Source organism: Micromesistius poutassou, assembly GCF_964030765.1.
Source record: "Micromesistius poutassou genome assembly, chromosome: 3".
Taxonomy (NCBI): domain Eukaryota; kingdom Metazoa; phylum Chordata; class Actinopteri; order Gadiformes; family Gadidae; genus Micromesistius; species Micromesistius poutassou.
Genome location: NC_140273.1, coordinates 10246960 through 10271285, shown reverse-complemented (window position 1 = coordinate 10271285; position 24326 = coordinate 10246960). Strand labels below are relative to the sequence as shown.

At 44.5% G+C, this 24326-nt stretch overlaps 2 protein-coding genes across 7 annotated transcripts in view; one reads left to right on the top strand and one right to left on the bottom strand.

The window, feature by feature from the left end:
* Positions 1–49: 49 nt before the first annotated feature.
* On the bottom strand, positions 50–17870 carry trmt1 (tRNA methyltransferase 1). Of its 4 annotated transcripts, none has more exons than XM_084465865.1 (16): positions 17843–17870; positions 16249–16468; positions 15706–15937; positions 11735–11922; positions 10877–10992; positions 9241–9353; positions 8712–8860; positions 8284–8367; positions 6056–6125; positions 4437–4571; positions 4067–4152; positions 2445–2553; positions 1755–1831; positions 1470–1589; positions 1204–1318; positions 50–370 (listed from the first exon to the last, which is right to left on the bottom strand). In XM_084465865.1, the coding sequence occupies exons 2-16, from the start codon at positions 16449–16451 to the stop codon at positions 296–298; spliced, it is 1872 nt and encodes a 623-aa protein (XP_084321991.1). In that variant the 5' UTR covers positions 16452–16468; positions 17843–17870; the 3' UTR covers positions 50–295. The 4 variants fall into 4 exon arrangements, with proteins under 4 accessions (XP_084321991.1, XP_084321988.1, XP_084321989.1 ...); XM_084465862.1 differs by lacking the exon at positions 17843–17870 and adding an exon at positions 16893–17094 and having other exon boundaries at positions 16249–16634; XM_084465863.1 differs by lacking the exon at positions 17843–17870 and adding an exon at positions 16893–17094 and having other exon boundaries at positions 16249–16563.
* Positions 17855–24326, top strand: part of LOC311340955 (nucleus accumbens-associated protein 1-like) — a 25898-nt gene continuing 19426 nt past the window's right edge. For 2 of the 3 annotated variants that reach the window (XM_084465872.1, XM_084465870.1), the window contains exon 1: positions 18276–18412. The gene's annotated coding sequence lies outside the window, so the exon portion shown is untranslated. Of the gene's footprint in view, positions 17957–18275; positions 18413–24326 lie in introns of those variants that run through there. The other variant, XM_084465871.1, reaches the window with a different exon arrangement.

Genomic DNA, 24326 nt, shown 5'->3' with positions numbered 1-24326 from the left:
GGGAGCACCAACCACTAGCAGGTCTGTCTTCTAACCAGTCCACAGCACATATAAAACACATCATGCTTTGATTTAGGGTTTTATTAAACTGTCCCAACAGTCAAAACAATTAAAAGCTGAGAACTCTGACCCAATGCAGATATAGATTTCATTGTAATGCATTTACATCAGTGAGAATCCCGATATGAATATCATCACAGCACAGCACTCTGTCCGCGTTCACCAAGACCTGTACATAATTTGGATCTGCAGCAATAAAGAAAAACTAAAAAGGCGTGCCGCATGACTGAGTGGTTCAGTCAGTCTTATCGGCGTCCTGCCGCTCCTGGTCGTGGGAGTAGCAGCATTTGTCTCCATGTGTGCAGATGCCCTGAGAATGGAGGAGTAAGATGAGGCAAGCGTGTCACTCCATCTCTTAAAAAGGTACAATTTCACTAGCTTGCTATACTGCTAGGTTAACCAGTAATAATGAATACAAACAAAATTAGACCTATCAAAAACTAGGTGGTTTTACTGTGCTGATGAGATCATTGGCATGGTTTGTGTTTCTCTTGCAGGTCTCAGTGCTTTCAGAGTAGACTGTAAAGCCATTTACTCATTTCATTTGGATAATCCCTCTTCATGTTATCCCAGTCCTTGCAAGCACAAAGAATCAGCATATTGAGAGAATCATTTTGTAATCAAGTCCACGACCCCAAACATGTGAATAAAACTTGAATGAGGATTAATTCACAGAGTAATCTTGGGGTTTTCAAAATGTAATAATTAAAAAGAATCACTGGTAACAATGTGAACATATGAAAAAACCAGCCACTGGAATAACCTCTGGTCAGATTCAACAGTTGTTGTTTCCTGATTCGTCATGGCGATATACTACTGAATAAAACTGCTTTGCTTGATTGGATGATGCTTTCAGAAGGGGTTTTATAATATTTCTACAGTGCAAAGTCTCCACGGTGTAGCTTTGAAACGTTTAAACGCTTTTTTAACAGTTCACTACGGCTGGCCCGAGTTTTTGTTCTCTAAATAGCCAATTAGGCGCTGACAGATCCCCACCTCCAGCAACATGATTAATTGAAACCAATATGAAGCAAAATATAAAAAACGCCCCTTCACCCAGATTTGAGCTTGTCTGCGTGAGACTAGGTTATAATAGAACAATTTCATCCATATTATGTAAGAGGGGGGGGGGGGGAGTCTTACCTGTTTGAACCTCTTGCAGGGCTGGTGTTTGTGCCGTAACAGGTCTGTGGTGTGGTTCTTCCTCTTGTTCTGGAACATCTTCCTCCTCTCATCCAGCTCTGTAGTGATGCCTCCACTGGGGGAGTGAAGATGGGGGGGATAGAGGAGGGGGGGAGAGGTGTAGTAGAGGAGGTGTTTATGTGTGTGAGAATCCGAAATGTACGTTTTTAACGATATGGAGAGATGGTGGGTGCGTGCGTGCGTGCGTGCCTCTCTCTCTCTCTCACCTGGCCCGGGCCCTAGCCTTGGGTCCCCAGAAGGCCTGGGGGTTCTCCTGGAAGCGGGTCAGGTGTTGCTTCCTGGACTGAGGGTTGGCGTCTTCCCTCACCGTGAAACACGCCTGGAGGCTGCACACACGTAACGCACTCGGCTATTTGTCCGGGTTTAGTCTCGGCATAAAAATATATAAATATTGTAAAGCCTGCTGATCTGGTGTAACTACAGTTGACAACCCTTCGTTGAGTGTGCTAAACATAGTATTCTAACAACACTTATACGACGTGCTTCCCAACCTCGGTTCCTTGGACAGGATCTTGAAGGCGGGGCTAGTCTCTGACAACTTCTCCCTCTTCACGGGATTGGCCTTCTCCTGCAGGGAAGAACCAATCACAGCAGTCGACACGTCAAATAGTGAGCTTCTGTTCTGAATACTTGAACTTTGCATTAATAAAACAAGCCCAGTTGTTCCAACAAAAAGAAAAAAGAAAACCAATTAAAATCGACTTGCTACTTACTTTGCCCACACACTAATGGACTTGGGCTGCTGACCTCCTTAAAATGTCTAATCACAGGGAAAACTTTAGCAGACTCTAAAACATGAGCCGCACTGCACTGTGCCTTTCTACGGCTGCAAAGCGACCACGGAACATCTTGACCTACAATGATGTTGGCTGCTACGAGTATGATTGTTTCAACTCCAGGCGTCAAAAGCCGCCAGGCGTCAAAAGCCGCCAGGCGTCAAAAGCCGCCAGGCGTCAAAAGCCGCCAGGCGTCAAAAGCCGCCAGGCGTCAAAAGCCGCCAGGCGTCAAAAGCCGCCAGGCGTCAAAAGCCGCCAGGCGCCAAGCCCCTTATTGCACGTGTCAAAAGCAACGCGTGCAATAAGGGGCTTGGTTCCCGCTGATAACATCACAAACACAGCAACCTTGCTGTTCGGGTGTGATCGGGGCCAGAAGGTCAAACGGTTATTGAAAACGAGTGTTACCCAGGTGCGCATGATGTCCCAGATGACGGAGGGCGGGGCGTCTGTCTTGATGGCGTTCTTACAGGCGTGGGAGAGAGAGACCCTGTGCTGGGCGTGCAAAAGGGCAGACCTACGAGAGAGGGAGAGGGAGAGGAGGAGGAGGGGAGATGGCTCAAGTTGATCATGGTAATGCAGCTATTGCTTTTATCCATTACAGCTTCAACAGCATCTCATTATTGAACAGGCGTTAGGGCATCTTGCTAAAGAGGCAGGTAGGATCTGATATGACATCCATCACATCACATTCTACCGGCTGGCTCAGGGATGCTTAAAGGTAGGATGTGATAGGACATTGGGGATGACCAATGAGCTTACTCTAGGGGTGTGCAATTACAGGGTGCTCTATGTATATCTAAAATAGTTATGCAGTCAGAAGTCAAGGTATGCATGAATATACGTATATATGTATACATCAGCTCATGTGTTACTGTGGTTGGCCCGCACTAATCCGATAATCAAGTGCCTTCATAGTCTGAGTTTGCCCGGCTGTGGGCTACTGTATGCAAAGCATGTTTGTTTTTTTGAGTCATCCAAAATGTAAACACTGCAGCTGTTGGCTGAGCACACTCAAAAACTGACTTGCTGGTTTGCATGTTAAGGTTTAGGGTTTAGTCGCCTTGGCAACCAAACAGGGTTCACAGAGTTTTGCATCGTTAACCAAAAAACATATTTGGGTACTTTGTATTTGGGCTTTGTAGAACAGGATGCAGGGTTGATTCCCTCTTTGTGTGTATCTTGATATCAGCTATAACTTGTTTCCGACCTAATTCATTTGTTCAAGTCCGATATTGCATAACCTTTGATGCCATTATAGCCTGTCCGACAACATCCTACATGATTCTTTCTTATTGTCTTTTTATTTGTGGTCCTTGTTGGATAGAGAACTGTATTCACATTACTTGCACACTGTACTCATTTATTTAAGAATAAGAAATGTGTTTTATAATAGCCTAGGTCTGCACTAATTGTACTCATTAGTTATGTTCATATGCAATTGCCTCTTTATGTTGCTGTTGTAATATCTCAGCAGGTGTTCTCTGTTCCATTACGATTTGCCTCGGTAAAAAAATCCCATTATGTTATAAAGTCAAACATTGACTATGCATTTTGTGGTTGGTTCGTTAATCCAAATGCATTACTGATAAAAGGCTCCGCTCACCTGCATGCTGAGGAGGCTGGCAACAAGTTCTCAGAATAAATCATAGCTTCAAACGGCGACTGTCCTCCACGGGCATATTTGATATTCATATGCAACAAAATGATTAATTACAAAAGAAAATGTAACTGTTCCCCAGCAACGTGGACAGCCACGGCCTCCCCATGCTCTGCCATCTCAACTAATAACACCGCCTCATTTCATGACTTTCATTTCATCTTTTGCAGAAAAGCCTTGGTTTAGACTACAGCCTTCATTGTTTATAGAAGCAATCCGTTTACAAATGGAAGAAATGGAACACCCCATACTAGTCGTATATAGCGATCAGGTGCAGGGAGAGCAATGTGTGGATTGGGGGGGGGGGGGGGGTGACCCTTAGCCTTGCATCACTGGTCGGTGTGCAGGGGCTTCTCCTGTGTGTGAGTACCTGAACTGCAGCAGGGGCGGGGTGTTGCAGTGGACGATGCTGCTCAGCTGGTCCACAGTGTAGTAGAGTGGGACGTCCTCCAGCTCCTGGAACGCACACACACACGCCGAAAGAAAAGCACCAGTTTAAGCAAAACACAGAAAGTTCAGTATAGTAGTATAGTATAGAAAGTTCATATCTGTGACACACACACACACACACACACACACACACACACACACACACACACACACACACACACACACACACACACACACACACACACACACACACACACACACACACACACACACACACATGTATATTGAAGAAATAAAAAAGGAATCATTCATAAAGGTCCCCCTCTCTCCACCTCTCCCCCCCCCCTCACCTCTGTAACCATGCTGAGCATCCCCTCGATGCGCTTGGCCGTCCCAAAGCGGGAGGGGTTAGACGACACGGCGCTCAGGACCTTCTGGACAAAGCTCACGTCGTGGAGGGGCTCTGCCCAGATGGGCCCCCCGAGCTGGGGCAGAGAATATAACACGTTATGAGGTGTGTGCGTGCGTGCGTGCGTCTCAAGGTCAGAAACAATGCCAGGATTTTGCGTTATATTCCATGTATATTTGGAGAACAAAAAAGGGTGACTTCAATTTTTTTTTTTAATGGCGTGATTGAATGTGTGTAGTGAGACCCTCTGACCAGTGGGGTATACTACGAACCTCGCTGAACATACCCAGGCTTTCTTGGGAAAACCTGGATCGACAGAGACGCAACTCGCGATCAGAGTTAAATGGTACTATGACACTCACTTAGGATTAGATTAGTCGAGCCAGGTTTTCTGCTTTAGGTTCAACGCGTGTTCACGTTTATCGTGTCATTTTACTCACCTTTACAAAATGGATAGAGCAAGAGCAGTCTATTTCACTCAAGAGGAACAGATTGTCATAATTAACACCTAGGAGTTCAAAAATCTGATAACAGCTAGGGGCAACACTATTGCACATACTGGCTAGGGAGGCGTGCTGGCAAAAAATAAATTAGATCATGTAAATTTGTATAAGTGAAAGGATTCTGCATTTAGTCTATAAAATAACTATGCCAAATGATTAATTGTTTGCCATTAATCCCAATAGAGTGATGCTGATTTCAAAATGCATGAGCAACATCAAACCTGCCTTGTTCTATAATTTAGGGAATTCACTTTAAGTACACCCTATGTAAGAAATGTATTGCATATGTTTTCAACCGCTGTGAGGTAGCGGCGGTGGGGTAGTGGATTATTATAAGACCCGAACGCCAGCGACCAGAGTTCAAATCTCGCCTCTCCATCATCATGCCTTTTACCCCCATAGCCTACTTGTGGTGCCAGCACGGTCGTGAGAACATGGATTCAAGTTTGAAATAAGTACAAAAATATAAATCCATAACCTTCAGTAAATTAGTATTCCACATGACTTGTGACTTTTTAAGCTTCACACAAATGCGCATCACTTGGGAGATGAACCCCGCACGCAGAAATTCAAGACTGACGCGCTAACCCCACTCTACCTACCACTCTCACGGAGACACACTGTGCAACAGTAAGCATTGTCTACATAAGGTCAAACGAGGACGATCAAATAGCGAATACCCTCTGATGAGAACCTGTATCTCTCATAAAGAATATTCTCAGGCAATTCCAAGGGATCGGATCTGTCCCAAAAGACCCTCTGTCTCCGGAGAGACCCCTGTACGATGTGGGCTCCGAGGTCCACGGGAAAACCCACAAATGGTGAAGTCATTGTCAACGGAGGGGCGAGGAAGCTGCGCTTATCTTAGCTGAAAACCTGCTCCCGACCAGGTGTGGTTGACAGCATAAGTCACCATGGTGATACAGCGACGCTAAAAGATAGCGACTTCCGTGTCCCAGCTAACCCAGGCTTTGAGCGCAACATACCTCGCTAACCCACTAATCGAGGTTCGTAGTACAGGGCACAGGTCTTCGTTTGGTTGTGTTTGTTGTGTCACCTGATGTCTCTGTCCACAGTGTTCACAGTGGGTACCAACAGGGGGCCCTGTAGCCGCCGAATACTTCATGCTGCAACACACAGGTAGAGCTTTAACACACACACACACACACACACACACACACACACACGAAGAGAGACGCAACCTACAACAGTGAAAAAATGATCAGAGATAATTTGAGCGCCAACAAAATAAATGTGAGATTAATATTTATTCAGTGGTCGCATTTGTCCATAGCCCCATACAGTGTAATGTCCCTCTTATCGGCATCAAAGCAGCAATGTGTCACATTTGAAAAATTGTCTCGTAGCTTAAAACAACCTGGACATATTTGTCAATCGATAGTGATTTAAATAATTGTGTAGATAAATATCACATCCTGTAAAAGACTCCAGCTATCGAACCCTCCCTCAACCCCTCCCACTCGCGCCGCCCAGTCGGCCGAGCTACGCTAGCTCACGTCACACAGCTCCACAGCCAGACTGCTGCTCAGAGTGGACCTAACACTGTTCTTGAGTTTAATGATTTCTGAGAGTCTTAACCTTAAACACGCCTACGTATTAAGACTGCGTACAGTGGGGTTGAAACCCACAACACCCTCACCAGATGATACTGCAGAAGTAAGGGCTGCAGGTTGGAACACAGCTCAGCAGCGATCCCGATCCACGGAGCTGACACCCAACACGGCGGTTGTGTTTCAACAACAACACAACAACACTTTGCAGTGACAGGAACTCTTAGTAAACTGTTTTCGGCCAAGCAATTATTGCAGCTTGAGAGCTTCAGACGTACGTATAGACGGGAGAACGACTCCAGGCGGTGCATGCCGTCGTCCTTGCCCTTCCTGTGAACCTACCAGAGCCTGCATATGACCACACTGTCGTTGCAGGGATTAAGATGTCTGTTTAAAAACAGTTGCGCCATTCAGTGGCTCAACCCTCGCACTGTGCACCCTGGGGTGCAATCACTTGATATCACAAGTGTGACGTATCTCACAGCTCTTGGCAGTGTTCGCGTTCAGCTGTAGCCCTGGAAGAGGAACTAGATGTCTTTTGCGTCCGTGCCAGGACTTTATCCTGGCATACTTCCTCGGCACGGAACCAAGCTTGCTGGGTTCCATTGGCCCGTGTCTAACCTCTTGAACAGGAGAGATAACCCCATCTCCCAACCCTGCCCCATTTAGGGCCTAGGGGGATTCTCCCATCAGAAAGATACTTGGGTTTGATCCCCCCCAATTGCCTGCACTAACTTAACCTGTAAGCATCGATAGATAAGTGGCATTAGACCGCGACCCCCTCCTTAAGGACATGTTTCTGAACGCCCATACAATATTCAGACTGTCCCTTGAAACAATTGACTCGCTGATTAGGGTTAGCATTTAGCAGATGACGTTCCTATGTCTACAGCAGCGTTTCTCAACCATGCACAGGGGCCCTGCACCGGGCCCTGGAGCAGTGGCTACTGGGCCACATGCCAGTCATTGACTGAGAGTGTCATTGACCCATCGGACCGCAGAATCTGAACATTGATTGAACCAACCACCGACTCGATTTTTATGTTAATATTAATTTGGCAATTAAAGTCCTGTAAATGTTCTCTTATAAATATGTAGTTCTCAGTGGGCCCCAGAGGCTGAGGGCCCAGCAGTATAGGGCCCTGGATTAAAACAGCTTGAGAAGGGATGCTCTACAGGCTGGTTGCAGCAAAGTTTCTCAGTTGTTTCAGTATGGATTGAATGCCTAGATTGTTCTCAATCTTTGGCTAAGAGTAACCCCTGATGAAATACTTGAAATTCCGAAATCCAGAAACCACGGACAACATGCAATAAATGGCAGGTTTGCGGCCAAAGTTAAGAGCCGCGTAGGGCTTCGATGACAGCAGGGTCTTTAGCCAGACTCGTCAAACTTTTCCTACATGCCCCCAACATACTATTATACTGCTGCCTGCACTGAATTCGGTTTAACTAATAATACCCCGTGAACAATCGCACCTCATCTTACTGCGACACGTGTCATTCAACAACCTTCAAACCCTGTCGAAATCACCAGGTTCGAGAGCCTAGGCCAACCAGTCAGAGTGGTCACTTTTCTTATTGGCTGCCCACGCTGGCACCAGACGGTGTGAGGTGGGTTTGCTCAGATCCATTTTCTGAGGCTCGTAGGCGGATATTCTCCTGCTAAAACATGGGTTGACTTACCCTTTGAGTGCACCGAGACTTAATTACTTACTGCTTTCCATTGGGGGTCTTCTTGCCCATCCTCTGCAGGTGGAAGGAGCCGCAGCCCACACAGTTGTAGACCAGAGCCTGTTTACTGCAACACACAGAAGACACGCACTATATTACCACACACACACACTGTGATCTGACTGATTTGCAAAGGTCCAAGAAAGTGCTCCTAAAAAAAAAAAATAATAAAGGAGAGAGAGAGAGAGAGAGAGAGAGAGAGAGAGAGAGAGAGAGAGAGAGAGAGAGAGAGAGAGAGAGAGAGAGAGAGAGAGAGAGAGAGAGAGAGAGAGAGAGAGAGAGAGAGAGAGAGAGAGAGAGAGAGAGAGAGAGAGAGAGAGAGAGACTGTGTGGGTGTAAGTCTCTAGTTTGTGTGGGTGAGATGTGTGTGCGTGCGTGCGCGACTGTTCGTGTGTGTGTGTGTGTCTGTACCTAGCAGAGTTCTTGACCATGGCCTGGCCTGTGTGGACTTGCATAAAGACCCGGATGTAGAAGTCCACGCTGATGGAGATGAGCGGCCGGACGTAGCGCTGGTACACGGCCGCACGCTGATCCACACTGTGCAGGATGATGCGCAGTGCCTGGGTAGGCCCACACACCAGCCAATCACGGGTTAGACCCCACACCACGTGATGTCAAGAAGACCAGAGAAAATTCCTAAAGTCCGTGCCAGGGTTTGCAATCCACCATCTGATTGCGACCTTTAAAAACTCTGGAGTGCAGTGCGTTGAAGAGTGAATGAATGATGCTTTTACTTTTCCTTACTGGAATTTTCCACCACACCGTGTGAAGGATAACGTGAATAAGTGAGAGGTGGAGTGAAAGACAGCGAGACTAATGGGTGAGCACAGAAGGATGAAGAGATTTATTCTTTGTGTGAACACATGGACCCTGGCACGTGTGTGTGTGTGTGTGTGTGTGTGTGGGTGAATGAGTGAATCTGTGACTGTCTCAAGCTCACCATCTCATGGCAGTATCTGGCCTTTAAGGACATGGATCCATATTTACTGTAGCACGTCTCTGAATTGTTCCCAGCCATCACTGCCATGTCTGTACACGTTACGCACAGCAGCCCTGAGGGAGAGAGACATAGGTTAACACACAGAGACAAGAGACGGAGGCAGAGAGAGAGAAGAGACAGAGAGAGAGATAGAAGAGACAGAGAGAGAGACAGATAGAAAACAGAGTGAGAGAGAAACGCAGAGTGAGAGCGAAAGAATTGTGATGGCCTTTGATTAAGTCAAATTCTGAGTATTCTGAGCTATAGAACAAACATTCATTCAGCAAATACCTAAATGAAGAAAGTAAGAATGAAACACAACCCAAGATATTTTCTTCCTCCTTTCTCGAGAAGGAAAGAGAAGGAGAGAATAATAATGGCAGGAGACGGAGATGGAAAGAGAGATAAGAGGGACGGTGCACATTTCTGTTCTTCTTATGTGGTTATAATGGTTTCCCAGCTACTGAAGCTCTTCTGAACTAGGAGAGAGAGGTACAGAGAGTAGAGAGAGAGGTACAGAGATTAAGGCCACAGGACGCCGACAGGAAGAGCATGTTAGATATGTTGACTGAAAGACAGAAAAGAAAGAGGCCTTCAAATCCGAACGAGGCACTTGTTTTACACTCGCCTGTGCACCAGCTGGGAGGGTGTACCGTGTAAAAGCACAAGAGGTGTTATGATGGATGTTATTGAAAGATCGCTTCCCAAAGTTTGACATCTTAATATTTTAGATTTCATGTTATGGTAAGAAAAAAGTGAAAGATTACATTTTAAGGGGGAGGAGGGGGGGGGCGGGCTGACATTTTTCATTGACACCAAACCTCATGCTGAATAATAACTTTTAGTGTTATTCACACCCACATACTTCAAAACTCTAGTGTGCATACACTTTGCATGTGTGCGCTGCGTGTCGGTACCCTAGTGAGACAACGTGAGGTGAGAGTGGTTTCGTGCGGGGCGAGAGCGATGACTTGCTTCAGCACAGAGAGAGAGAGCTAGGGGAGTCTCACTCATATAGGTTCAGTGTTACAGAACAGTGGTTTTCAAACTCTCTCCTTGAGCACACGCTTTTATCCAAAGCGAGTTAAGGTGAACCAATGTTCAAACCAATGTCATTTGAGGAGGAGGTAGGGGATTGTGGTCTCATTTAGCAGATGCTTTTATCCAAAGTGTCTTCCAGTGAATTCAGATAAATGTCGTGAAGGAGCAGGTGGGGGGGGGGGGGGGGGATCAGGACCTCTTGCTCAAGGATGCCTACAGGTCGACATTGGGGTTTGAATCCAGAACCTTTCGGCTTGTGGTCAAACACCCTGACCACTCAAGTGCTCTACATGTTCCTGCCTGCACCTCTTATTTGTTTCATCCCTTCTTCATGTTTGAAGAACAGACCCATTGCAGCACAGTATCAGCCCACTTCAGTACCACCGGACTGAGAGAGGAGGAGGAGGATGAAGACAAAAAGAAAACGGAGGAGGCGTAGGAATAGCAGGAAGAAGGGGGAGGAGGATGCACAGGAGGATGAGGATGGAAGGAGAAGGGCAAATTGAGAAGGAGGAAGAGGAGGAGGAGGAAGGGAAGAAGGAGGCATGTTACACACCTCCCTCGCTGACAGCCTGTACGGCGGCGTCCAGGAAAGAGGCAGGGCTTCCGTAGGGGTCAATGTCGATGACGTCATAGGATTGCTTCTTCCCACGCATCTCATACATCAACATGCTGCAGAGGGGAGAAAGAGGGAGAGAGATGCTGTGTTTTTTGTGTGCGTGTGCCACACACAAACAAACTAACATTTTAACACACACACACACACACACACACACACACACACACACACACACACACACACACACACACACACACACACACACACACACACACTACGCAATGTATGAAAAAAAAATCGTTGACACATTCCAACTCCTTCCATGCTGAATAAAACATTGTTCAAAAGTGCACCTCCCACACAAAGAAAGCAGTTCAATAAAAAAAAAGAAAAGGCTCGGAAACATCTCCACACCTTTTGCCCTCCTGGAGAACGCCAGACGCTATGAATATGCACGAAATACCTCGAAGCTTTTCCTTACCCCCACCTACACGCCCCCTCCGCCCTCTAGAGAGGAACCTGCCAGCTCATTAGCATACATTGCCTGTGATAGTAGCGCCTGCTCACAGTCTAGTTGTGAAGTCGGAAGGCAGGCGCAGAGGTGTGCCTCTCTGCCTCCCCGTCCTGGGGAAGAACAGTGGGGCTCTTCGATCGAAAAAGGTTTTAATGATAAACAGGGTTGCACTAGGTTTGAGTTGTTAAGTTGACAAAAAAAAAACATTCGTTTATTTATATTCCAATTCCGATACTTCAAAGAAATGTATGTAGACACGTGGGCTACAGGGCTAGATTAAATAATGCTAATTGTTTTAGAATCCTGTTGTTTTTCCTGGGTGAAGGGTGGGCACTTCCCACCTTGCGTCCCTGCAGCTGGTCTGCACCAGGTGCTCCACGCCATTGTAGCGTGCGTTGCGGGAGATGAGCGCAGCGGCCTTGAAGGAGAAGTCGTTGGCGGTGATGCTGCGCAGGCCCGGGACCTCCAGGGCGAAGCGCACCGAGCGCAGGCCCGACGCAGACAGGCCCTCCAGCACACGCAGCCCGTTCTGGGTGTGAGGCAGAGCACAGGGGCGACGCAGTCAGCATGGCATTTATCTTTTTTTATTAACACAAATTAAATTACAGAGATTATATATATATATATATATATATATATATATATAGTATATAGGGTATATTAGAATGCATGCTTTATAACTACGTAGGGTTAGTTACCATAGCCCAGAGATGACAAATGGCTCTAGAGAAAACACGTTTAAGTGTAACGTTAACAAGTGTAAGTGGACCATCCGTTTCAGTTCAGATTCACACACATTTTGGGCTAAGAGTTCTAGGAAGGACGGTAGGCGTGTGATCACCATGGTTACGAGCCACACAAACTTTGTGATACTCTTTTAGTACAGTACGTGCTTATGACCGTTACAATGAGCGATGTTGTACTTGAAATATGCCACACACCCTGGCTTTATACTATAAGTATACGAGAAGCTTAATCCTCTCTCGGACATCAACATCAACCGCTGCCCAGGCATATTGTCACACACTGCCGTTTTTCTGTGTCAGAGTAGCTTAGTTGGTTGCACTCTACAACATCCCCCATAGATACCACTAAATTATACGCACTGGACCTTTTAAGAATAACAATACATGAGGAGTAGAGGCAGAAACCCATGTGGCTTACAAACCAAAGCCAGAATGACAAATAAATAAATGAATAATGTAAAATAAACAGAAAATAAAAAATTTATGAAGAAATGTTAGGGATTTGCTCATTTACATATTTATATAAAAGGAATGCGTTACAACCAGACACCAAAAGTTGTCACACCGATACTGAATACACACTGAATTCCTGTAAACATTCACAAATGTATGCATTTAGTGCATTTTTTTACACATTATTTTTAGATCAATATTTTAAATATTTAGAAATCTGATTAGCACAGACGGATTTGAGACACCGTCACACAACTGTCCACTCGGATCATTTAGAGTTTATTTTTACACTGATTATGACTTGCATGACTCCCAGAAGACTTGAACGTCAAACACGTCAAACACAACACATTTCCTGCCAAAATTCTATAACTAGACGTCTGGGGCTGTCTCTTAATTGTTGTGAAGATCTCACTCTGAGGACAGGGAGGCAGGATTAATGCCCAAAGGTTCTGTGTTCAATCCCCCATGTCAGCGGCCTACCTTCTCCTTAATGACATGTATTCCTTCTAAGTGGCTTTGGGTAAAGTGGCTTTTGTGGCTGCTAAATGATGAAACTCAACTAAATATTTCAGCTCATAATATGGACCTATTGTCTGGTGTGGGGAGCCCTGCGGTGACTAAGTGTCTCTCTATATAAAACTAACACTTCAGGCATATGCAATCATATTTCTGCCATAGAACCTGGTCAAAACCTAATCTCTTGGGATTTAGTATAAACTACTTACAGACTTGCTATTCGCTGACAAATGCAAAACAAATTAAATAAATCATTATCAATGTGAACATCATGATACAGCATTTCCTGTTCCTTTTAATCCAGGGCAGCCTAATGAAACTTTACTGTAATGCTGTGTGCTAGACCAGGAACTAAATGCTGTGCAAGATATTATGCACCAGCTAGGCCTCTACCACAACATTAAAAGACCATAGACCCCACAATACATCACTACATCCCAGCCTCCTCTGAATCTGCTAACACAACAGCATTGAATTACCACTGCAGAGCAGCGAGATAGCCATCCCTCGAGATGAATACAGCAACTCTAAACACTTCTTTCATTTGGTAGGTCTGGATTTGTTAGTTTATTAAACAGTCGGTTCTCCTGAGGATCGAATGCTCCATCACAGTATTACACCCTATAGCATGCGTGAAAATGCACGTTGTGTCAACTTGCGGTTAGATGTGTTCCACGGGCTCAACCATTTCCAATGTATGATGAATGATGTCATAGTTTATGAGTGACCACGCTGAGTGGAAACTAGTGTTTGGCATCGAGAATTGAAGCTCAGCGGGTATTTTTTTATATTTTTTTTTATATGGGACTTAGCCACAAGACGTGCCACTACGCGGTGCACTACATTAGCCGAGGAGCATCTCCCATTGAGCCTTACGCCGACGTTAGGCGCATAGAGTGCAGAAATGCGCAAGTGGCATATTTATAGTTTTAAGCATGTTCTGTGCAGAGAATACATATCGGGAAGGGGTGTGGCTACCAGATTTGCAACGCTACTTGATCTGCAATCAAGTAGTGTCTGAAAAGGTGACATATTATACCACCAGGTGTGAGTGTGATAAGCCGTTACAAGCCGTTTTCAAAATGGGTTAGGGTGTTTAGTATGTTGTTGGGGTGTCTGCTTGTTGTTTTAGGGGTCTAGGTGTGTTAAAGGTGACCTATTATACAACCAGGTCTGAGTTTGATTAGCCGTTAAAATCTGCCTCTTCTGACATCACAAGTGGGCGTGTCCACCTAGATGTATGACGGATGTATGGCGGCTTTTAACGGCTAATCAAACTCACACGTGGTTGTATAATAGGTCACCTTTAACACACCTAGACCCCTAAAACAACAAGCAGGCACCCCAACATACTAAACACCCTAACCCACCAAGCACCCTAACATACTAGGCAACCTAACATACCAAGCACCCTATCACACCAAACAAGCACCCTAACATACCAAGAACCTTTAGATACTGAGCACCCAAACACACCAATAATCCTAACACGTAGAGCACCCTTAACACACCCAGCATCCTAACACACCAAGCTAACACCCCCAACACACTAAGCACCCTAACATACCAAGCACCCGAACATACAAAGCAAACACCCTGATATATAAGCAACCTAACATACAAAAAAAACCAACATACTAAAAAAACAAACATTCTAAACAACCCAACACACTAAGCACCCAGACACACTACGCAACCTAACATACCAAGCACCCTAACATACAAAGCAGCCTAACACACCAAGCAAACATCCTAGCATACCAAGCAACCCAACATACTAAAACAACCCAACATACCAAGCAACCCAACATACTAAAACAACCCAACATACTAAACAACCCAACATACTATAACAACCCAACATACTAAGCAACCAAACATACTAAAACAACCCAACATACTAAAACAACCCAACATACTAAAACAACCCAACATACTATAACAACCCAACATACTAAGCAACCAAACATACTAAAACAACCCAACATACTAAACAACCCAACATACTAAAACAACCCAACATACTAAACAACCCAACATACTAAACAACCCAACATACTATAACAACCCAACATACTAAGCAACCCAACATACTATAACAACCCAACATACTAAGCAACCCAACATACTAAAACAACCCAACATACTAAACAACCCAACATACTAAAACAACCCAACATACTAAAACAACCCAACATACTAAAACAACCCAACATACTATAACAACCCAACATACTAAGCAACCAAACATACTAAAACAACCCAACATACTAAACAACCCAACATACTAAAACAACCCAACATACTAAACAACCCAACATACTAAGCAACCCAACATACTAAAACAACCCAACATACTAAAACAACCCAACATACTAAAACAACCCAACATACTAAGCAACCAAACATACTAAAACAACCCAACATACTAAACAACCCAACATACTAAAACAACCCAACATACTAAACAACCCAACATACTAAGCAGCCTAACACACCAAGAACTCACACATACATGTTTTTTTGCAGTGGTGGAACCATAGAACAAGAATAAGACTCTCAGACCATCTCTGACACAACAACCCCCTCCTCACCTCACATATCTCGCCTGCGGTCGCTGTGGCAGTGAGCTCTTCCTCTCCATTTTTCTTCTCCTTCACCTCCTCCTCCTCCTCCATCTCCTCCTCGTCTGCCGCCAGCCCACTCACGCTCTCCTTCTCTTCCTCGGACAGGGAAACTACCACCCTCTCCTTCTCCCCGGGCACCAACAGCTTCACCCCCTTCTTAGCCATCCACTCCCTGGCAAACTCTGTTAGGACGGCACACCTGGGGGAGGAGCAGAAGCACAGACACAAATTACGTTCATGTGGAATACGAGTGAGGAGGATTCTTAACGATGATGTTTGAATGAGTGAGTCCAATCTGAAGGGTACCGTGAGTGGGTGAGCGTGTCAAAGATAATGTGAGTGAGTGAGGAGAAACTTGAATGGGTGAGGTGATGCTGCTTGTATGACTATAGATGTAACAGATAATTTAACCTATTTAAAAGCTGTCAAAAATGACAGCTGGAGGTGTGTGTGGTGGAGGGAATCGAGTGTCTGTGTGTGTTCCACCGGGTTCTACTGTGTCCTACTTACGTCAAATCTCTGTTGAATTCCTGAACTGGGTTGTAAAACACTTCATTGGCGCTGGGAAACAATATGGCCGCCTTGCCCTCCTTTACCACTGTCTCCCCTGGCAACAGTTTGATCTTATCCCCGTCGGTGGACGTGTCTGGACGTTCCGATGACGGTGCAAAAGACGCTGTGACTTGTGGCTCGGCGTTCATCTCGGCTTCCATGGTAGTGACTTGGGTATCTGTAGAGGGTTGTGTGGTTTCCATTGATCCGAGTCCTCTGGTGTTGGCTAAACTATCTTTGGCCAACCGTAGCTTTTGTCTTGCTAAATGTGTTCTGAAATGAGTCAGGTGATGGGAGATGACGGAGGGGATGAACCGCGGGGTACACACCAACATAGGGAGCGCCTCCGGAAAAATGGCAATACCGGTATTGATTAATGTTTACATTCGCGTCCAATACATCAGCCTCGCAAGACCTAAGTGAAGTATTATCGACGTCACACAAATACAAGATGGGTTAAGGCAAGCTATGTGCATATGCGTGTCAATAACAGTCCGTAGTAGTCACTTAAATTGTAGTAGCATTCACTATAACCAGACAGGTCTAAGAGAAAACATAGATAGCAAGTTTGCTCGTTAACCTATAACAGACATGGAAAATACCTGTGGCGTTTTCTTTGGACGGACACGAATGTGATGTTTTTTTCAGTGTACCAGCAGACGAAGCAACAGCGATACTGGATGATTGTTCGCTGTTTACCTTTCTAATACGAGTTCAAGTCTACGGTCGGCTCCACTCACGTTGGCACATGGAGGCAGACATTTTTCGGACCACAACTACGGAAGCCGAAGCGATCATAAGGAAAGCGCCCCCATGTCAACCTGATGTGACGTAAGGACAGGCGGCACACAACCGATGCACTACTGGTCCACTCCAAATCATCAATGGAATGTTATAATAATAGTCATGATAAATTATACAGTGTTACCACCGCAATTAATACTTGTTTTTAAATTTAAATAAAATAAAATGAAAATGCTACATATAGGTTATATATAAGTTAATACATATGACATATATATGAGATATATATATATATATATATATATATATGTGTGTGTGTGTGTGTGTGTGTGTGTGTGTGTGTGTGTGTGTGTGTGTGTGTGTGTGTGTGTGTGTAGATGTATATGTATCTGTGTATACATATTTACATCTATAATATGTGTCTGTCTGTTCTTTCTATTCAAAGAGCTTAACTGGCATTACAAATAAACATTTAAGCAGATTACATGTATATTGTTTAATCTATTTTTTATTTTTTTTGCACGTCTGTGTATGTCTGTATCTGTCTTTGTCTGGGGTGATGGGTCTATGCTATGCCATTGCACGTCTTCGTTAAATGTGAATAATGTGCTTGGGGGCGCTCTCCTCGTATCGTCTCTGCGGAGCGCCATGCCATGCATTCTACACGGGAGCGTTAAAAGCGTTTGTCATGACGGAGACTACGGCGCATATAGCCCATTTCCCCCTCCTGGCGTGCTGCTGGGATGCAGTCACATCCTCGTTAGTATTCAATGCTCGCAGTACCTATAGACACCCCCGGAGGACTCACCTACAGAATTATTAGGACTACATTATTTTGGCTTCATCGGCACAAACTAAAGGCAAAAGGGGAGTCTCACAAAGATACAAAAAGAAAGGACACGGTTTAACCCTTAAACCCCAGGTAAGTGTGTGTGTGTGTGTGTGTGTGTGTGTGTGTGTGTGTGTGTGTGTGTGTGTGTGTGTGTGTGTGTGTGTGTGTGTGTGTGTGTGTGTGTGTGTGTGTGTGTGTGAAGGGCGGGGCAACAGACTGCCGGGTCGATTGGGGACGCTGTCTCCCTGTCTGTCTTTCCGTCTTTCTGTCTGGGCGATCAGTGACTCTGTGATCTCTGCAACCCCTGGGAACAGCAGATTTGCTTTTCCCCTCGATAGCTCTGGGTTCCGCTGTTGGCCTGTGTGTGTCTCTGTGTGTATTGCGTGAGTGTACGTGTGTGCGTGTGTGTGTGTGTGTGTGTGTGTGTGTGTGTGTGTGCATGCTGGCTCAGTCACAATGAATGGCTGCCCGTAGCGAGGCGAAGGGAGAGATCGCTTCTGTGCAGCTACTCCATTGAAACACTTTGCAGCGGAATACAGCAGCGGGGTGAGTGTTGAACATCGGTGCATAGTTCATTAAAGTGTTGGGAAAGTGGGTCGACCGAGGTGAGCGTGGCGGTTCGCGGGTTTACTTTTTTAATTTGCCTCTCTTGATAAATTTGGAAGGGGGTAGCTATTGTTTTTGGGAAGGTGTGCTATGGGGGATGGGCCCCTAGGAGCACCAGCAACAAAACTTAAACCACTTCACACACACTCGTCGCCCCGGGCTGTCCGCTTTCTTCTCGGGGGTGACGGATGAGTCCTCGATAGCTCTGGGTTGCCTCGGTTTGCATTCCTGAACTTTATAAAGCTGACCAAGGAGGGGATTTTGAATACGTTGCGTTTTATTCGGGTTAGATACAAAATATGCATAATCATAAATAATACATGCAGTTGCATGTCGGTAAAGGTTTTTTGGATATGTTATGTGGTACGTGGTGCGATGCCATCTATGCTCTCGACATGCCGGATCCATTCGTCTGGCTCGCCCACAGTGGAGCATTTGTGTCCCGGGATGACCTGTTGATGTCCGCCAAAGATGGAGTGCTACGACCCCTTCTCTTCTTATAATAAAAAATACAAAACCGAGCTGTAAATCTTCCTTGCGGGAATGAAATACATGCCCACTGTTGCGGAAGTTTGTTACAATTAAATGTGTTTGAAGCAAATTGGATATGACAAGGATAAACGGCGTTTTTTGAGGTAACGTTACAACGTGTATGTCTGCTAGGCCAGAGGAGGAGGAGGAGGTAACTCCGTCTGCCCGACATTACCCGACACCAGCGGTGATCCTCCCTGAGCCGCCGAATATTTAATTTGTTCTGCTGTATTTGTAGTCGATCTCGTGTCGAAAGAAATAAAAGTCACCACATCGACACTTATTATAACGATTGACGGTACAGTGGCCCGGATAGCGATCTCGTTGTTTTGTCGTAGCCTGTCACCAAACCACTCGGTGCCAGACGAGGACTCCCGATCCTACCGGGCATCAATGCTGGCACGCGCGGGGCATTAACAGCTCTGCCCCGGCCGCGGTCTCTCCCGCTGCCCGCTGTCGGCGGCCCCTTAACCGCCAGGCCGTTTTTGGTGAGACGTCAGCGGCTCCGCAGGACTCTCCCGTGTGAGATTAATACACGTTTAATTAATTACTATTCAGTTTTAAATTGGCTCAGGGGAGGCTACAACCTAGCCACCTTCTTTTTTTTTTTTTTTGCGTCAGAGTAGTTGGTTCTTAGTGCTTATTTTCCGAATCGAATACAGAGTCTAAATTAGTCGTCTAGTTATTATTACTAACGTCAATGTTTATGTATATAACAAAATAGTCATATTTAAATTTGCACAATTTTCACTTAGCATAGCCGGCTACTTGCTATTTTGTAACCTTTAACCTCCTATTTAACCCTGGAAATTGGATAGGCTTGAATTACGCGTGGATGAATAATAAAAGCTTAATGTTAATATATTTATAGTATTTATTTTTTGCTCGTCTAACCATATGTAGAACATATGAACTGATATGGTTGGGTCGGCTAGTCGGTGTACACAGAGGCATGGGGAGGGTTAAACGTAGGGGGAGAGTTAAAGGTCAAGTAGGGTAATTAGCCTCTCTTCATGTTGCCTGGAAGTTTGTCTGACTCCCAGCGACCCGCGACGAGTAAAGGGTCACCCACCAGAGAAGGGGTTGCAGTCGATGGGGCCCCCACAGTGCTTTTCAGGTCCAAGTAGCGTGTCAACATGTCTAGACAGGCTTTCTGTGCACATGTGAACCACTTTTGACTGACCTTTCGAGCTCTTGTTGTTTCCCTCCATATTGGTGTAATGCCCTGGAAACAGAAAATAAACAAGGCTCTGGGCTATATTCAATAGACAGGGCCTGAGGCTGCTTTTAATCCTGCCATCTAATGGAAAAATAAAAAAAAATGAAATTGTTTTGAAACCATTGACAGGGTTGCATCACTACTTGCATAACCATCCTAACCAGTTTTTTTTGTTGCTTTTATTCCAAATAGAAGGTACTTCTGAATCCCAGACAGGACTTTCCCCAGGGAGTTTATATTGGAAAGCTGTTTGAAATTGGAAGTACATAAGTTAAGACCCCAGAGCCTCTGTGCAGTTCAGCACCAGGTGAAGGTGAGAGGCCTCGTTGAAGAACTGAAATAGTAAGCAAAGATCCAAGCTCCGCCCTCATCCCTGGGAATCTTTCTCTAGGCGAATTCTGAACACTTTTTTTTGTAGGATGTCAGGAATCTGCAGTATGAATCCACACAGAGCTAACTGGTAGAAATGCATCCTGAATTTTCAGGAGGTGTTATCTGTGGGGGTTTGTGTCATTATAAATAACCAGAGCCGTTCTAACATAGCCTTAATCAATGTAACACGTTGCTAGAATGTGCTCTCCATTATTTACATATAGTGTCGATTCACACCTATCTGTCTCCTTCATTTAAATGACAATCAGCCATAGATCTGCCTGATTAAAATACGCAATGGCTAAGGTAGGCCGCCAAAGTAAATATTCATCAAATTTTGCCGGTTTTGTTGACATTCTGGTCAAAGTAATGATTGTCGGAACTGAATGATGAATATTGTCTTGGAATTTCTTCCAAATCCTGCCTCCAAGAAACAATGGCAGTGATTGTGACTTCCCAGATATTTAACTTGCATGTAGTATCACAAAACTCATAGCATACCTACAATTTAATCTAAATTATTTCTGATCCGAACTTACGCATTACTAATTTACCCCAAACTTGACCATCCCTTTAGCTTTAGAGCCCACTGTACAACAAAGCTACGTGTTTTTACGTGTTTTACTTTTATTTAAACCTAAAACCTTATAGGCCTATTTCACATTACATCTTTATTGTTATTAGGATTTTATATCCTTATTGTAATTATATATATGAATTAATCAAATATATAAATGTATATTCTATTTAAACGATATAACCCTGTCTGATAACTGACCTTTCCATACGCTACAATGTAATGAACCCCAGCTGTGTCCTATTTCATATTTTCCTTTAAATTGCTCAGATTGTGTTACATCGACGTTGTTCCCTATGATTGTTGGGACAACAAATTATTCTATAGGCTATACACCAGCTGAACTTTCACTTTGATATGCCTGACCATTAAAGTAACAATCACATTGAACACTACTTATCCATGTGCCAATAATTTGAAGGAATATTTTGCTAGAATTTTCAAATGTATTATTATATATATTATTATTTTAGCAAATAGTTTTTCTGCAATGGTATAAAAATATCCAATCGTCTTGCCAGTATATACTCTAGTAGTTGAGATGCTATCGCAATTCCTAATCAATAAATATCTGCTGCTAATCTGAAAGGGATATCTCTTTAGGACGTTAGCGGCAGATGCTAACTAGAAGTAGCCTAAGGGCAGCTGTTACTACCCAGGGAGGATGGAAATTCCATCTTTCATTATCAGTCTATCATTATGCCAAGTAGTGTATATGAATACACTGTAGGATGGGAAACTGTCTAAGGAAGCCAAATTAAAAAAAAAAGAAGTAGTTCTAGCAACAAACAGGTTATGTATTTGCTCTTGTTCTATACCTCTGTACTTAAATATGGTTAGGCCCATGGCAGTCATGCATGTTCACAAAGCTCTCTCCTGTCGCGGAGCCGGTAATGCAACATCAAACTCGGTGCACCCAGTTATCTGCATCATTGGCAGTGGTCCAACAGAGTCACAGTGCTTGTCAGCTGGATCATACTACATGGCAGTTTAGACTTCAAACACTTGGGCTGTGCCAATCCTATCCGTTCATGGGACAGGGATCGACGTGGGTCAAAGTTCACACTGTATACGTTGGAGTGACACTGCGGCTGCTTGGGATGGCAATCTTGCTAAAGGATGCCTACATGTAGACTGTGGACTTTGGGGATTGAACCCAAAATCTTTCTGCTGGGAGTCACACACCCTAACCATTCTCCCATAACCCTTATAGTGTACACAAGCAGCATGCATGTGTGAGCATGTCAGAGCTAGCTAAGCGTGTAGCTCAATTATATAACAGATGGGAACTGAAGTCGGCGGGTTGCCCCCCCCCCCCCCGTGCCGTTTTATGGGCGCACACACCACAGGGCTTTGTCAACTTGAAATACTACTGTTAGGTTGCCTTGGTAACGTGACGTTTGCCAAATGTAAACAGGGTAGATGTAAACACAGCATACCAGGCAAAAGCTTGATGGATGAAGTATGACAATGATGATTTTCATAGGGTTTGATAGAGATTCAGTCAGTGCATGTAGAAAATGTACGTGTGTATATATAATCACCATAATTTCTTCTTTACATAATATAAAGCCAATAGTTCAATGGACGCAAACCGTCCATTTTGAATAGCACAGAAGAAAAGTTATCAACATTGTGTTTAAATGGAAATTCAAAAGAGTTCATCACGGCACACGTACATCTGTACGATGTTCTTGACCAGGCCTTGGGTGACCTCAAAAAAGTCGTATCCACTAGGCAACGGATGCTAGCCGAAGCTACTTAAGCTATATGCTGCTGTGTTTGTCTACTTGGCAGTATTGACTCTGTCTCCAACTCTGTAACCATTGTTTGAAGCTGTAAAACCCCTCACTGTTGGGAGAGAGACTTGGAGTGTCTTGGATGTGAAAAGAGTTAAGTGTAGAGCACAGCTAAATCTGTTTACTGTATATATAACATCAAGGCTTTGCGTGAGAGAAATATTTGAGAAATGCATTATGTCCCTAGGAGGGCTTTATTTGCACAGAAACGGTGACATCTCCTCCATCTTTGATCATAAGCCTTTCATTTGGATGAAGTCGACAAACCAAATGGAGTGTACATAAACAGCACTTTTTTTCTTCATTGTGTATTTAGTCTAATGAGCAACAAGAAAGACAGAAAGCAGATCTAAAGTCCCAGCCGAAGAGTTCTCTAAAAAAGCAACTGATAACAAAGGAATAACAATGGGGTCTTAAATCCCACCAGCAGCTGGAACTTCTCTTTAGTTCACATGTTACTCTCTATTTGTTTTCAATTCTGTGAACTGTCCCATTACGGTTACCTTTAGCCTCACCCCAACATGAATCATCCAACCCTCAACAAAGATTCTTCAATCCCTTCTACCATCTACCTCATAACCTGCGCCTCCTCATTCTTCCAATCCTTCAGTCTATCCTTCCCTCTGTCCTTCTCTTTGTCTTCATTATCTTTAATAGTCGCACTTTTCTCAATTGTTTTCCTTTTGTATTACACTTCCCTCGATCCCGACATTGGCAATATTTCAACATTATCTTTAGTCACTATTCAATTGTATGCTTAAGTTGCGCAATAAAGATAGCCACTTAGCATGAGACTCAAAGTTAGTCGTGTCCATTAGAAGACGCTATTAAAACAATAAAAAAGGAGCGGTTTAAAAGACCTTCAGGTTGAATGTTTTCCAACGACACTTGAGACATCATAAACTTGTCTATACGGCTCTCCTTTGCATCTGGATGGTGGAGCAGGGCCTAAACAAGGCCAGGGTTAGGGGATCGATTCACACAGAGGGCCAGCCCTGCTAACAATGTCTGCACTCACTGCTGTGCTTTGAAGCATCACCCTCAATGTATGGTAGGGATGCACCCATCTTGATCGTGGGCACGGTAACCAATGGTGTGATCTGTTAATCACTGATCGAACACGGTTCAAAATCAATAGAAAACAAATGCACTACTTCTGACTTACTTGAGGCAGCGTCTGCAGTCGTTCAGATAACGCCTTTATATAATTCCATCATTGCTGTTGTCACGGTTGTCTGCTTTTCATAGCATACTTGACGTACTTTGACTGCTCTTCCAACTGCGTTTGCTGACTGCAATGGCTGTGGCGAATGCCATATTCGTGAACGTCTACGGCAGTAATTGAGTCCCTGATGA